This window comes from Ictidomys tridecemlineatus, chromosome 2, assembly GCF_052094955.1.
Source record: "Ictidomys tridecemlineatus isolate mIctTri1 chromosome 2, mIctTri1.hap1, whole genome shotgun sequence".
Taxonomy (NCBI): Eukaryota; Metazoa; Chordata; class Mammalia; order Rodentia; family Sciuridae; genus Ictidomys; species Ictidomys tridecemlineatus.
In genome coordinates, this window is record NC_135478.1 from 10,255,779 (window position 1) to 10,268,170 (window position 12,392).

The 12,392-nt window shown below is 59.5% G+C and overlaps 1 protein-coding gene across 4 annotated transcripts in view; it reads right to left on the reverse strand.

Moving 5' to 3' along the window:
• Brme1 (break repair meiotic recombinase recruitment factor 1) overlaps positions 1 to 12,392 on the reverse strand; it is a 16,493-nt gene continuing 4,101 nt past the window's right edge. For 3 of the 4 annotated variants that reach the window (XM_040290373.2, XM_078037174.1, XM_021733906.3), the window contains 7 exons: positions 10,647 to 10,821; positions 8,200 to 8,281; positions 7,893 to 7,997; positions 4,814 to 6,088; positions 2,692 to 2,786; positions 879 to 971; positions 1 to 598 (listed from right to left, as the gene is read on the reverse strand). In XM_040290373.2, the coding sequence (XP_040146307.2) occupies positions 454 to 598; positions 879 to 971; positions 2,692 to 2,786; positions 4,814 to 6,088; positions 7,893 to 7,997; positions 8,200 to 8,281; positions 10,647 to 10,821 (1,970 nt within the window). In that variant the 3' untranslated portion in view covers positions 1 to 453. Of the gene's footprint in view, positions 599 to 878; positions 972 to 2,691; positions 2,787 to 4,813; positions 6,089 to 7,892; positions 7,998 to 8,199; positions 8,282 to 9,492; positions 9,615 to 10,646; positions 10,822 to 12,392 lie in introns of those variants that run through there. The other variant, XM_078037175.1, reaches the window with a different exon arrangement.

The following is a 12,392-nucleotide window of genomic DNA, read 5'->3' on the forward strand; positions in this document are numbered from 1 at the left end:
TCCATGAAAGGATCGTTTATTACTGGTCTTCCCAGAAGAAATAAAATGGAAATTGGGGGAAAGACTAAGATACAAACAACAAAGGGAGCCCTTCTCTCCTCCAGAAGGAAGCAGATTCTGAACTAGGGCAACCTTGGGGAAGGAGCTTGAATTTGCAAACCCAGATAAACATCGAGGCCTGGGGTCTGGGCCCTGCTCAGATGGCCACTTCCTGGAGCCCCTTCTGTTGGGCTTCCAGCTTCCAGGAAGGCACAGCTGCCCTCCCTGTGCTGCCTCCCGCCGGAGGCTGTGATCCTGGCCACACAGTGGTGCTTCCTGGCTCCGGCTGCAGGGAGCTGCTGGGGCGCCTCAGGACCCCTTGGACAATCTCACAAGCAAACAACATCAGGTGGGGGTGGGGGTGCTGCAGGTGACCAGGGTGCACAGGGAGCCTGTGGGCGCTCAGGCAGTGGCCTACAGGTCCCTCCAGGCTTGCTCCCCCCGGGAGAGGCTCCCCTTGGGTGGGTAGAGAGAGGGGGCCTTCCCTGGTGGCTTCGCCTTCCGGGAGTGGAGGCGCCTGAAGGCTTCCAGGTCTCGGTGGGCGCTCATGATCAGCCGGCTGCAGCAGAAACGGTAAGCTGGGGCACTGGTGGTCACCATGGGATGGGGTCCCTGCCCAGAGGCACACGTGCAGATGGCCCCTCGTGGTGCTCTACGCTGACACTGGGACCAGCCTAAGCAGCAGGGGGACTGCTGGCCCCTCCTCCTGAGGTCAGGTTTCCGGGGCCCAGATGGAGAAGGCCGGCCAGGGGAGTGTCCCCTAGCCTTGCTGCCCGCCCAAGGCTCCTGCCTCGGTTCCTCCCTGCTCCCTGGTCCTCCCGCCCAGCTCCTGGCCTTACTTGAGGTTGGAGAGCTCTACCACCAGGCCCTGGACGGTTCCTGTGGCGTCCTCCATCCTGGGCGCCTCTGGGGCCTGGACTCCTACACCGGGCCTGTCAGGAAGGTGGAGAGGAACAGCCTGAAGGGGCGTGCTGACCCCGCTGTCCTCACCCTGTCTGTCTGTCTGCTCGCAGGCAGAGCCTGGCGGCCATGGCCAGCTCCACCACCAGAAGCGCGGGCTGCTCCTCCCCTGTCACCATCCCCCGAGACAGTGCCTGGGCAGTTGCCACCGCCTCTCCTGGCCCCTGAGCTGGTCCTACAGCTCTTCCACCTGAAGCTCAAGGGGGCTGTGGAGATGTCCCTCCCGCTGCTCGGCATGACCCCCACCTCCTGTTTCCTCCGGGTCTCTGCTCCAGCCACGGGGACTCCTGGCCGCTGCCTGAGCTCTCCTGGGACTCCCAGGCAGTCTCACTGAGTGTTGCTAAGCTGACCGTGACCCCTTCCCGCAGCCTTTTTCTCCCCAGCCCTCTGCCCTCTGCCTCTCTTGCTCTGTCCCCTCTCCAGGGCTCAGGGCAGTTCTGGAAGGGCCAGCCCCGGGGACACCCATGTTGCAGGGGATGGACGTGCCACAGTACCCACCAGATGAGAGGCTTTGGCCTGTAGGTGTGGCAGGACAAGAGGACCAGGCAGAGAAGTGGGGGCCTCCCTGGGTGGCTGGGGTGGCCCTGTAGGCCTCAGGTCAACTGCTCTCAGGCCTCAAGCCCCCGCCCCCAGGCTTGGTCACACCTGCCCCAGTCACACCAAGGTGTCCTGCTGCCCTGGGTCTTAGCCTTTCTCAGGTCTCCTCAGGCTTGGGCCACCAACCAGACCCCAGGGCCCTCTCTGGGGACTTCTGGACATCCCTGAGCGGGTGAGGCTGCTGGGAGATTCAGACATGAAATCTCCCTCCTCCTGCTCCCCACCAGGGCCACTGTGACCAAACAACCTCTGGTCCACCCCAGGTGTCGTGTGGGTGCTGTCAACAAGTGGCCCGAGAGGCACAGAGTCTACAGGGCAAGAGGCCGGAACCTGCCACCCCACCCTGCTGCAGGAGGGAGAGGGAGAAGAGGAGGACAGGAGAGAGGAGGAAGCGGAGGAGGACAGGCGGGGGTGGGGTGGGGGGAGCAGAGGAGAGAGATGGAAGGAGGAGGATAGAAAAGGAAAAGGCGGCAAGACAAGGCCCAGGGCTGCACCGTGACCCTCCCTCCCCGCTCACCAGAGAGAACCAGACACTTGGCCATAAATAATTGACAGCTCTGCCCAGAGGCAGGTTCGAGTGCAGGGTAACGGAAGAGGACGGCCATGTTGGCCACAGGCAGGGCGGTGGGGGTGGGCACCAGCACTCTGCTGGCTGGAGGGACGTGCACCTGTGGTCTGCAGCATGGGGTGCCCCAGGTGGAGTCACTGGAGGGCCTGCCCAGTGCCAGGGCTGGGAACGGCCCCAAGTCTCGGCTCACAGTCCCCAGCCTGCCCCCGTTCTCCCCACCATAAGGGACATAGGGAGAGTTCGTGCCCCTCTTCCGGGGGACCCGCGTGCACGTGGGTCAGAACAACCCACAGACCCGGAGGCCTGTGCAGGGGCCCAGGACCCTGGGGTCCCAGGGAGAGGGGCTGGATCAGATGCAGACTCCTGGCCACGGTTCACCGCTCTGGGGGAGCAGGTGACACAAGCAGTGTGAAGGATGGGGCTCCCTTTTGGAGGGAGGGTGGGAGACCCAGCAAGGGCGGTCAGGGCCTTGTCTGTGTCCCTCCCTGGCCCAGCTGGACCCTGGTTGGGCACACCCCGATGCCTACCTCGGCTGGACCTGAGCCATCATGACAAGGTCTCCCCTGGCCCGCGGGCTGGGGTCGGGCCAGCAGAGGCCTGACTCACTCCCTGCAGGAGAAACCTGGAAGGAGAGAGCAACACGTGAAGGGCAGCCCGGCGTGGGGAGAAGAGTCACACTGGGACTCGGGCTTGGCTTCAGCCTGATGGGGTCACCACGGCTGGCTGGGCCTCCTGCAAAGGACAGGTGGCAGCAGGGGACGCAGCCAGTGGTGATGCCAAGCCCAGCCTTCCTGTCCTGTTGGGTGTGGTGGCACTCCCCTGAGGGCACCCCCGTCCGTGACAACTGCACACATCCTGTGTGTCCTGAGACTCTAAAGGCCACAAGTTGTGCAGAAACACGGAGGCACCTCAATGGCTGCGGGAGCCACATGCACCCTATTGAGACAAGATGTCGCCACCTGTCTCCAGGGAAAAGTCCTCAGGAGTGGGGGGAAGCCAGGCAGCCCGGGAGGCCTAGGGGTGGAAACAGCATCGACAGTTTAGTTTTTGGGGAAATGTCAACCACCCAAGGGGTGGCAAAGCGGCTGAGGTTTGGAGTTTGACACCTATGTCCCTGCTGGCCACCTCCGCGAGTCCCCTCCTCTGACAAAGGGCGTGTGTCCACCCCGTGGCTCTCCCTAGGAGTCCTCGCTCTGTCCCCAGGTGCCCTGCCCATGCCAGGAAGCACGGCCTCTGCCTTCCCGCCATGGGCCATCCACGTCCCTCCCATGGGAACCTGCTTGGTGGCTGGGTCGCCCTGACTTGCTGGGGAACGCCCTGTGTCAAACCAAACATGCCCAGGCGTCTGGCAGCCCTGTTGGGCAGCACGTCCTCCCGGGCTGGCACTGCCGCCGAGTCTGACCACTCTGGCTGTCTGCCTGGTCCCCACAATCCTGCTGGGTTTTTCCTCTTTTTTCCCCAGGGCTGGGGACAGAACCCAGGGCACCACACATGTTCTCCACCACTGCACACCCACCCCGCAGCTCCTCCTCAGCCTGTGCTGTGCTCTGCCAGTGTCTCCTGAGAACCCTCCTTACGTGCCCAACGGCCCAGGACAGAAAGCTCGCCACGGGAGTGCCACCCAGAATCGGGCTGCTGTGTCCCACGGGGCAGGGACCAGGCTGCTCTGTGGCCACGGGCGCCCCAGCACCGAACAGGTGCTTCCTGACAGACACTGAAGGGAGCTTTGGAAACATCTCAATAGGGGTTGGGGTGCAACTCACGCGGGGAGCCCTTCCTAGCGTGCCCAAGACCCCGGGTCCCGTCCCCACCACAGAGAAAGATAAAGAAGAAGCTCTTCTCGGTCAGCCAAGAAGCACACTGGCCCACGCTCCAGGACAAGTGCCAGGCGCAGTGTTAGAATTAGGTAGACCCAGGTGCCACCCGGGCCCCTCCCCTCCAGGCTGTGTCACCTCTGGGAGGTGCTCAGCCTCCTTGGCCTCCGTGCTGCGCGCAGGGTGTGGGAAGAGAACTGCCCACCTCCCAGGGAGTGGCCGTGGCTCCTGGCTGGCTCAGGGGTGCCAGCAGCCGGGCATGCTGCCCTTCCCCCCAAGAGGGCAGGGCCGAGCAAGGCAGCCACCTGCCCAGGCAGGTGACCATAAATGGCTGGCACAGGATCAGCAGCCAGAGGAAGCACAGCCCTTCCCCAAACCCCAGCAGAAAACCACAGTAACTATGTGCATTTTGAAAAGAATCCCATCAAGACCCTCAGGTGACCCTGAAAAGGGGCAAGGACTCTCCCAGTTCAGGAGTGAAGTCCCCTCCTCAGGGTCAGCTATGAGGTGGGCTAGGCCCTGGCACCTTCAGGTCGCCCTCTTGGTCCACTGCCCTCAGTGAGCTCCCTGGGAGCCGGGGGCAGGTGCTGAAAGGTGGGGTGGGTGGGCACGAAGCTGCCAGGGCCTAGCTCACCTGGAGCTCCTGCTGAGGTGGGGGACCCCTCCCAGAACGGCAGTTCTGCCCATCTGGAAAACCGCAGGCACCACAGCCGCGACTCAGACACCCCCCCATTCCTTTGCCAGGTCACGTGGAAGGCCACCATGAGCCGCGTCGCCCCGCTCCCTGCATGGCCCTTGCTCTGGAATGGTCTGTCAACAACAGGGAAGTCCTTACCTGCTCAGGTGGGGCTTCGAAGCTGGCGCCCTCCAGGGCCTCCCGAATCTGGCTGTCGGGCAGGAAGCCCACCTCTAGGTCTGAGGAAGTGGGGGGCTGCTGGGGCTGGCCTGCTGCTTCTACAGAGGGCTCCGGGCTGCCCAGGGGGGCTCCAGTCTCCGGGGGAGGGTCACCCACTGTGTCTCTGAGCTCCAACAGACCAGAGGCTCCGGGGGACAGACTGAGCTCCTTCAGAACTTGTTCACGGCCCTGGCTGCCTAACCCCGCTGCCCGTCTGTCCACGGGCTGTGTGCACATCCGTCCTGGCCCCTCTTGGACAGGGCTCGGCCTCGGTACCTGACCCACATCTGGACCCATCTCCAGGGCTAGATGGCCAGAGTCCTTAGCACACACTGTGGACGTTTGGTTCCCAGAAGCTGGAGCCAGGAATCCTAGAGGGCTCGATGGCATGTCACCCTGGGGACCACCCTCCAGCCCCAGGTCTCCTCTGCCTGCTGTGGTGTCTTTAGCAAGAGGCGCACAGTCCAGCTTGGCCGCACTGCAGCCTCTGCCAGGGGCCTGCCTGCTGGGGAAGGCCTGCCCGCCCGGCCCGGCCACCTCTGGGGTTCTCTGGTCCACCTCAGTGGGGTCCACGCTCAAGGAAGTGCATCCTGGGCTGCTGTGGCTCTGCCCTGCTTCCCCGCCTGACCCTCCGGGTATCTGCCTGGGGTCAGGGAGGTCCTGGCCCACGCTCCAGGTCTTCAGGTGTGGAGTGGCCGGGCTCAGCTCCTGAGCAAGGCCCACGGCAGGAGCCGGTGCTGCAGTGTGGGGGCGGCTGGCTCCCTCGTCCTTGGGCACCGGGGGCAGCTCAGCCCCTGACCTGCCCTGGGCCCCTCCCCCCCGGGGGGCTCCTCTGTCTGACCCCTGCCCTCCAGCATCACTGCCTGGCAGGTGCCCTTTCTGGCCACGATCGCCTGGAACCCAAGCCATCTCTGTCTCAGGCCTGCTGTTCCCCAGGTTTCCCCCCGCCATCACGCTGTTGCTTTGCTCCAACAGGCGGTTCTGACTGGCTCTCTCTGGGTGGGAGGGCCCGGTCCCCACTTCTGGAGAGAACAGGGGCTGGGAATCCCCCCTGCCAGGCACAGATATCTCGAGGTTCTGGCCACTCTGCTCAGAGCTGGGGCTGTCTGCCTGGGTCTGCTCTCCAGGTCCCCTGGCCTCCTGGAGAGCGAGCCCCAGAGACTCCGGCAGCAGCAGGCTCCCCGCCTGCTGGGCACTGGGCACTGGCAGTGTGTCCTGTGGGGAGAGAGAGAGAGTCAGCCACCGGCCTTCGATCAGCAAGCACTTTGAAGGTCTTTCTAGTTGTTACCACCCATCACCGTGTACCACCCCGGACACCAGTACCAGGGCAGGGCAGAACCTGGAGCTGGGACCTGGAGAGGGAACGGAGCACAGCAGCCTCCCCTCCCACCAGCCCTCCTCCTGGCCTGCGCTGCTGGTGGGGAGATCAGGAAAGAAACACTCAGGGGGCAGGGCCTGGGGCAGAGCCTTTGCCTACCGTGCAGGAGGCCCTGGGTTCCACCCCAGCACCACAAAAAATAAGCAATTTTAAAAGGACTGATTACATGCTGAAATAACAGTATTTTGGACCTACCAGCTTAAATAAAATATATCATTAAAATACATAAATTCTGGTAAAACACACGTGGCATTTCCCTGTTAGCCTTTACCACACACCTTCAACTCACAGTGCTGGGATGGAGCCCAGTTTCCCCCATGGTAACATCTAACATCACTCAAGGACATCAGCACTGCGCAGGCCCTGATGTGGAGAAGACCCCGGGCACCGTGTGTGCGGTCACCTCTACACGGTGCTCTCACTCTTGGAGATCTGCGTGTCAACAGACTGAACGCGCCTCACATCATCGTGGGGACCCCTCTATACCAGCTGCTCCCTCCCCCCCACTCTGCCCATTCTCTCTGATCCCTGGCAACCACTCATCTGACCTCCACCCCTACAATCTCCTTTTTGCTGTTGTTGCTGGTCCTGGGCACTGGACGGAGGGCACTTTACCACTGAGCTACATCCCTGGTCCTTGTTGTTTATTGTCGTTGAGGGTTTTGCTCAGTTGCTGAGGCTGACTCTGAACTTGCGATCCCCTGCCCTCAGTCTCCCAAGTTGCTGGGACTGCAGGCATGTGCCACGGTGCCCAGCTAAAATCTTTTTTTAAAATTTTTTTGCAGGGTTCGGGATAGAAACCAAGGTCCCTCACGTGCTAGGCAAGTGCTCTGCCGCCAAGCCACAGCCCAGCCCCACCTCTGTAATTGTGTCATTCTAATAATGTCTACAAACGGATGCCTACCACACACGACCTTCTAAGGCCAGCTTTCCACACTCCGCCTGACACCCCAGAAGTCCATCCAAGTTGTTCAATGTGTCACTATTTAGCTTGGTCCTCTTATTGCCACTCATGGTCTAGGAAGGATCCCTCCACTGCAGATTATCTGGGGTGTCCCCACTTTGGGGCAATGACAAACAGCTGCTGCGAGTGCCCACTATCCACTTTTTCATGGGCATGTGTTCCCAGAGATGTTGTCACACACAGAATTCATGTCAGCAAGAACAACTGTAAGACCCCTGAGCAGCAGAGGGCTTTGGGGCGGCGTGGGCTGCTCTTCTGGGTTTTTCTGTCCCACCCAACCTGAGGAAGAGGCTTTGGCCTCCACACCCATGGTGCAGGCACTGCTGTCCTGCCTCCAGAAGGCCTCAGACTGCCAGCTGTGTCCGTCACACGTCTGGGGCATGATGCACTGAACGCGGGAGCAGAGAGGCAGACTAGTCACTGCCAACAAATATCAAGGTTAAAGTGTGCCAAGAGGCTGCGTGGGAAGCTGGGCGGTGGCACAGGCCTGTAATCCTGCTACTCAGGAGGCTAAGGCAGGAGGATGGCAAGTTCGAGGTCAGCCTGGGCAACCCCGTAAGACCCTGTCCCGCAAGGAGGATGTAGCCCTGTGGTGGACTTTCCCGTTTGGCAAAACAACAACAGTAACAGAGGCCACCCAGGTGCGGAGCGCTGCCTGGTGATCTTTAGGGGCTTACCGAGCTCACGGCCCCGTTCTCAGCGTCCTCTTCCCTTGTTTCTGCTTTTCTTGTCCCTGTTTTCCTGGGTTTTGCAAACTGGGGGACAAATCTTCCGACTGAGTTCTGTAAATCAGACACAAGCAGCAACAATAAAGGAAAATGAAGTCTCAAAAGAAAAGCCACCCCAACCCGTTCCTTTCTTGCGGCTTCAAACGTGGCTCCCGCCCTCCTTCCCTCCAGCCCAGGGGGCCACGAGCAGCTGCTGACGCCGGCCAAGTGCTTAAGGAGGGTCTCGCACACACAGGAAACCATAAAAGAGGCTCACCTGGGAAGGAGGAAGGGGAGTCGGCTCCTTTTCTGGCTGCCTGAGGAGCCTGGAGGCAGCTCCTGTTTCCTCATGTGGGGAGCTGAGCGGAGAAAGACAAAATGGAGGAGGACGTCATTCTCCAGGACTGTCACTTCGCACAGTAAGACAAAGGGCCCAGAAAAGTGGTGCCCAGAGCCTCCCAGAACAGAGGCCCCGGAGCACTTGCTTTCAAAGAACGCAATGAAGCCGGGTGCAATGGCGCCTGCCTGCAAGCCCAGCTACTTGGGAGGCCCAGACAGGAGTGTCCTGAGTTCAAAGCCAGCCTGGGCAACTTAGCAAGATCCTGTCTCAAAGAAAGAGAAATAATAATAATAAAGGATGGGATGGAGGAGGGAACAAATGGATATAGAAATACGGTTTATACACACAATAGACATGATCCAGCCATAAAAAGGAGCAGCATGGACCACGGGAGGGCACCACGTTAAGTGGGATAAGCGAGGCCCAGACAGTGCTGCCGGGCATCACCCTGACAGCTGCGAACACTGGCTTCCTAAAGTGGAGAGCAGCAGGGGGGTCACCAGGACCCGGGAGGGATGGAGGGGAAGGTGGGCAGAGGAGGGCTAATGGGCACGGGGTGCAGAAGGACAGAAGGAACCTGACACCCCCGCCCCAGGGAGGAGTGGCTCCAGGGCTCTGTAGCTCAGTGGGAGGTGGCTGAGGCCGACAGCCATCGAGGACGGGATTCTGGATGCTCCTAACACAAAGAAACGACGACGTCTGGGTGACGATACGCGAATGACGCTGATCTGAGGACACGGGACCCACGGCCTGCAACACCACACTGTGCCTGATGACATAATTTAAAATTTCAGAAAACAGCTTTTAGGGTCTGCGGGGGGATGGAGCCCAGTGACACAATACTTGTCCAGCACATGTGAGGGTTTTATCCTCAGTACCACACAGAAGAAAGGAAGGACGGACGGGAGGGAGGAAGAGAGGAAGGGAGGGAAAAAAGAAATTTAGATCTGGGAGGTGTTCTGGCAAGATTTCTCTTCTCCACACAGTCTGTCTTTTTTCTTTAGTGGAGCCGGGGGTGGAACCCGGGGCCTCGCACGTGCAGGCAAGCACTCTACCCCTGAGCCCAGCCCGGCCTCGCATAGCTACTTTAAGCTGTTTGTTTTATGCAGTTCTGTTCTGTGTATTTTCCAGTGCATGTGAAACCTTTTTAAAAATACATTAAAAAGGGCTGCAGTTGTATGTAGCTCAGTGGTAAATATATACATATATATTTTTAAAACATATACGCACATATTTAGCTGGCCACAGCCTTGCTTCTCCTGACTGCAGTCTGCCCTTCCTGCGCTGCCGTCCTCCAGGTACAGTGCTCTGGGGTCTCCAGGCAGGGAGACTGTCATGGATTGAGAATATCAAGAAAAATCTGTGTTTACACTGAAGACGTACAAACATCTTCCTGTCATTTATCCCTGAACAGCCACAGCGCAGTCTAGTAACGGTTCACATAAAGCACTGTATCAGGTATGAAGAGTCCCGGGGAGATGACTTAAGTCTACGGGAGGATGTGCTGAGGTGCCATTTTACACAAGGGACTGGAGACTCGCTGATCTGGTATCTTCCAAGGCCCTGGAACCAATTCCCCGTGGACCCCACATGACTGCACGGCATGTGGATCAGTCCCATGGACAGACGAGGCTGTTCGTGAGCTGTTTCTTTTCTTTTCCCCCACCAGCTTCTGTCGTTGTTGAAAACGTACGGGAACCAAAAATCCTTAATGGTTACGAGCTCAGGAACCAGCCCCAGCCAGACTCCCAGTCACCCGGCTCCAGCCCAGGGGCCGTGGGCCAGTCACACCTCGGCTCTCAGGAACCTCACCCGGGAGCTGGGGACAGTACCTCGCAGGTGTATGAGCTGTGTGCAAAGCGCCTGCTAGCCACTGGCCGTTACCGACTGTCTTACTAGTTAGCACAGCAGGCCAAGGGCCACCCTTTTCTTTCTTTTTCTGTTTCGTTTTTGTGGTTCTGAGGATGCAACCCAAGGGCGCCCACCTTGAACTACATCCCAGTCCTTCTTATTTTGAGACAGGGTCTCCTACGCTGCCCAGGCTGACCTTGAACCCCTGACCCCCGGCCTCAGCCTCATGAAGCGGGGATCGCAGCGAGCACCCTGCACCCAGCTCCCAACCTTCTCAATCAGGGAGGAGGAGTACAGAACAGGGATCTGACCCCGAGGCAGAACACCATGTTGCCCGCCATGACCTGCACAATTTAACCCTACCTGTCCCCGCGGTGGAAACAGCAGCTCTCCTCACCAGTGAGGACAGCTCCAGGAGGGCTCACGGCATGGACAGGTCACCCTGGCCCACTCCCCTGTGTGTCCTTGTCCATGGGACTGCTCTGCGGTCCAGGGGCAGTGGGGAAGCCTGATGGCCTGTTCCAACCACCTACCTGGAGACAGCCCCTCTGGGCTCCTCCCCGGTCAACTCTGGAAAGGCCGCAGGTCCTGAGCTGTCTTCTGACTCTTCAGGGTGGTGCAAATGGCCTGAGTCGGGACTCTCCGGGCCCCCCTTAGAGGGCCCCAGCCTTGGGTTCTTTGGGGGTTTGGGAGGACGGACTCCTTCTCCTGGTTTAGAGAGAGGGGGACGGAGGGGTGGGATGTCGGAGCACGCACTGCCACGGCTGAAGAACCACCGGCAGGGTCACTGCCGCACTGAGAGCCACCAGGCTTATCCTGAGGGCATGAAGCCCCTGCTCTGCCGCTGCTACCCAGTGAGAGGAGATGCAACCTGTCCCCGAGACCCACTCCCAAACACACCACGGGGCTTCTGACCATTGGCCTGGTCTGCCTCCAAATCACGTGGGACTACCTCACCAGACACCCCTCTCTCCAGGGAAGAGGTGAGAGGCTACGTGGCAGGTCCCACTGCAGAGGGGCTGTCCCTCACTTCTTAGAGCCTTCCCTGTCCAGCCCATGGCCCCCTCCTATTCGCTTGGTGGCTTTTCTGGAAGTATTCGAGGCTTGAGGTCATCTCCTGTCTCCCCCACTTTGATTGGGCTGCATGTGAGAAGAGGCCCTGTCTCACTCTTTTCCCAAGTGACTAGAGGATGTCTTGGATACTGTTGGTGCTCAATAAATGCAAACAAGACCAAATAAGTACATGTAGAAAACATCTACCACCAGACGCAGATGAGACTAAGTCATGGACCACGTTTTCCTAGAGTCACCTGCAGAATATCTGTCCTAGGAAAAATAGGACTGAGGGGTGGAGGGTGCAGGAGGCCACCGCTTAGTCCCTTGTCCCTCTGCATTCCTTTCCCCATCACTAAAGGCAACTGGGCTAGGTCCTTTTCTTGCTCTTGACAGTCTAAGGGTTCTTGTCAATATCAGTTAAAGAAACCCCCTTTACACAGAAACTGCCAATCACAGCTTACCTGTGAGCCTCCCCACTCCTAGGCCCATCCCAATCCCGTGTTCAACGAACAAGTGTAGATGCCATGGAATTCCACACCAGACGCTGTCCTAAGAACTTGTGTGTGGAGACTTCGATGTAGGGGACCTCAGAAATCCCAGGGATTACTGGTCTTACAATCTTACAGATGAGGAAGTCGAGGCCGAGGAACCAAGACTGGATGCAGTCCAGCTCCGCAGCCTGCACACTGGAGGCCCCAGCACTTAGGGGGCACCATACGGACGGGGCTCTGACCCATCAGGGAGAGCCAAGAGACAAAGCAAACCCAGGTGTCGCTTTCCGGAGTTCTATCAGATAGGTTCTCCACGAAATCAGCTCCACCCCCACTACACATCTGGAAGAAGCCCATAAATGAGTCCCCCACCCGACGCCCACAGCTAGGGTCCTCACAGTCCCTCACCAGCTCTTTGTGCTCCCCTAAACCCCAGTAACTCCCCAGGAATTTTTTTCCCAGTGAGGGGATGGAGCCCAGGGCCTTGCGTGTGCTAGGCAAGCGCTCACCACTGCCCCCCCAGCCCCCCCAGTGGTAACCTCTCCTCCCTCCGGCTGCTGTGGTTCTGAGCCCGTGGAGAACTCCATCCATCTGCTGAGTGTGACCAGCTCTCTCCATGAGAAGCATTTCCCTTTCCCCTGACTGGCCCCGGAGGGTCTCCAGGGCTGGAACGGATCTGCAGTACCCTCTGATCTCATCCTTGCCTCACCGGCCCCCATCAGGTGCCCACCC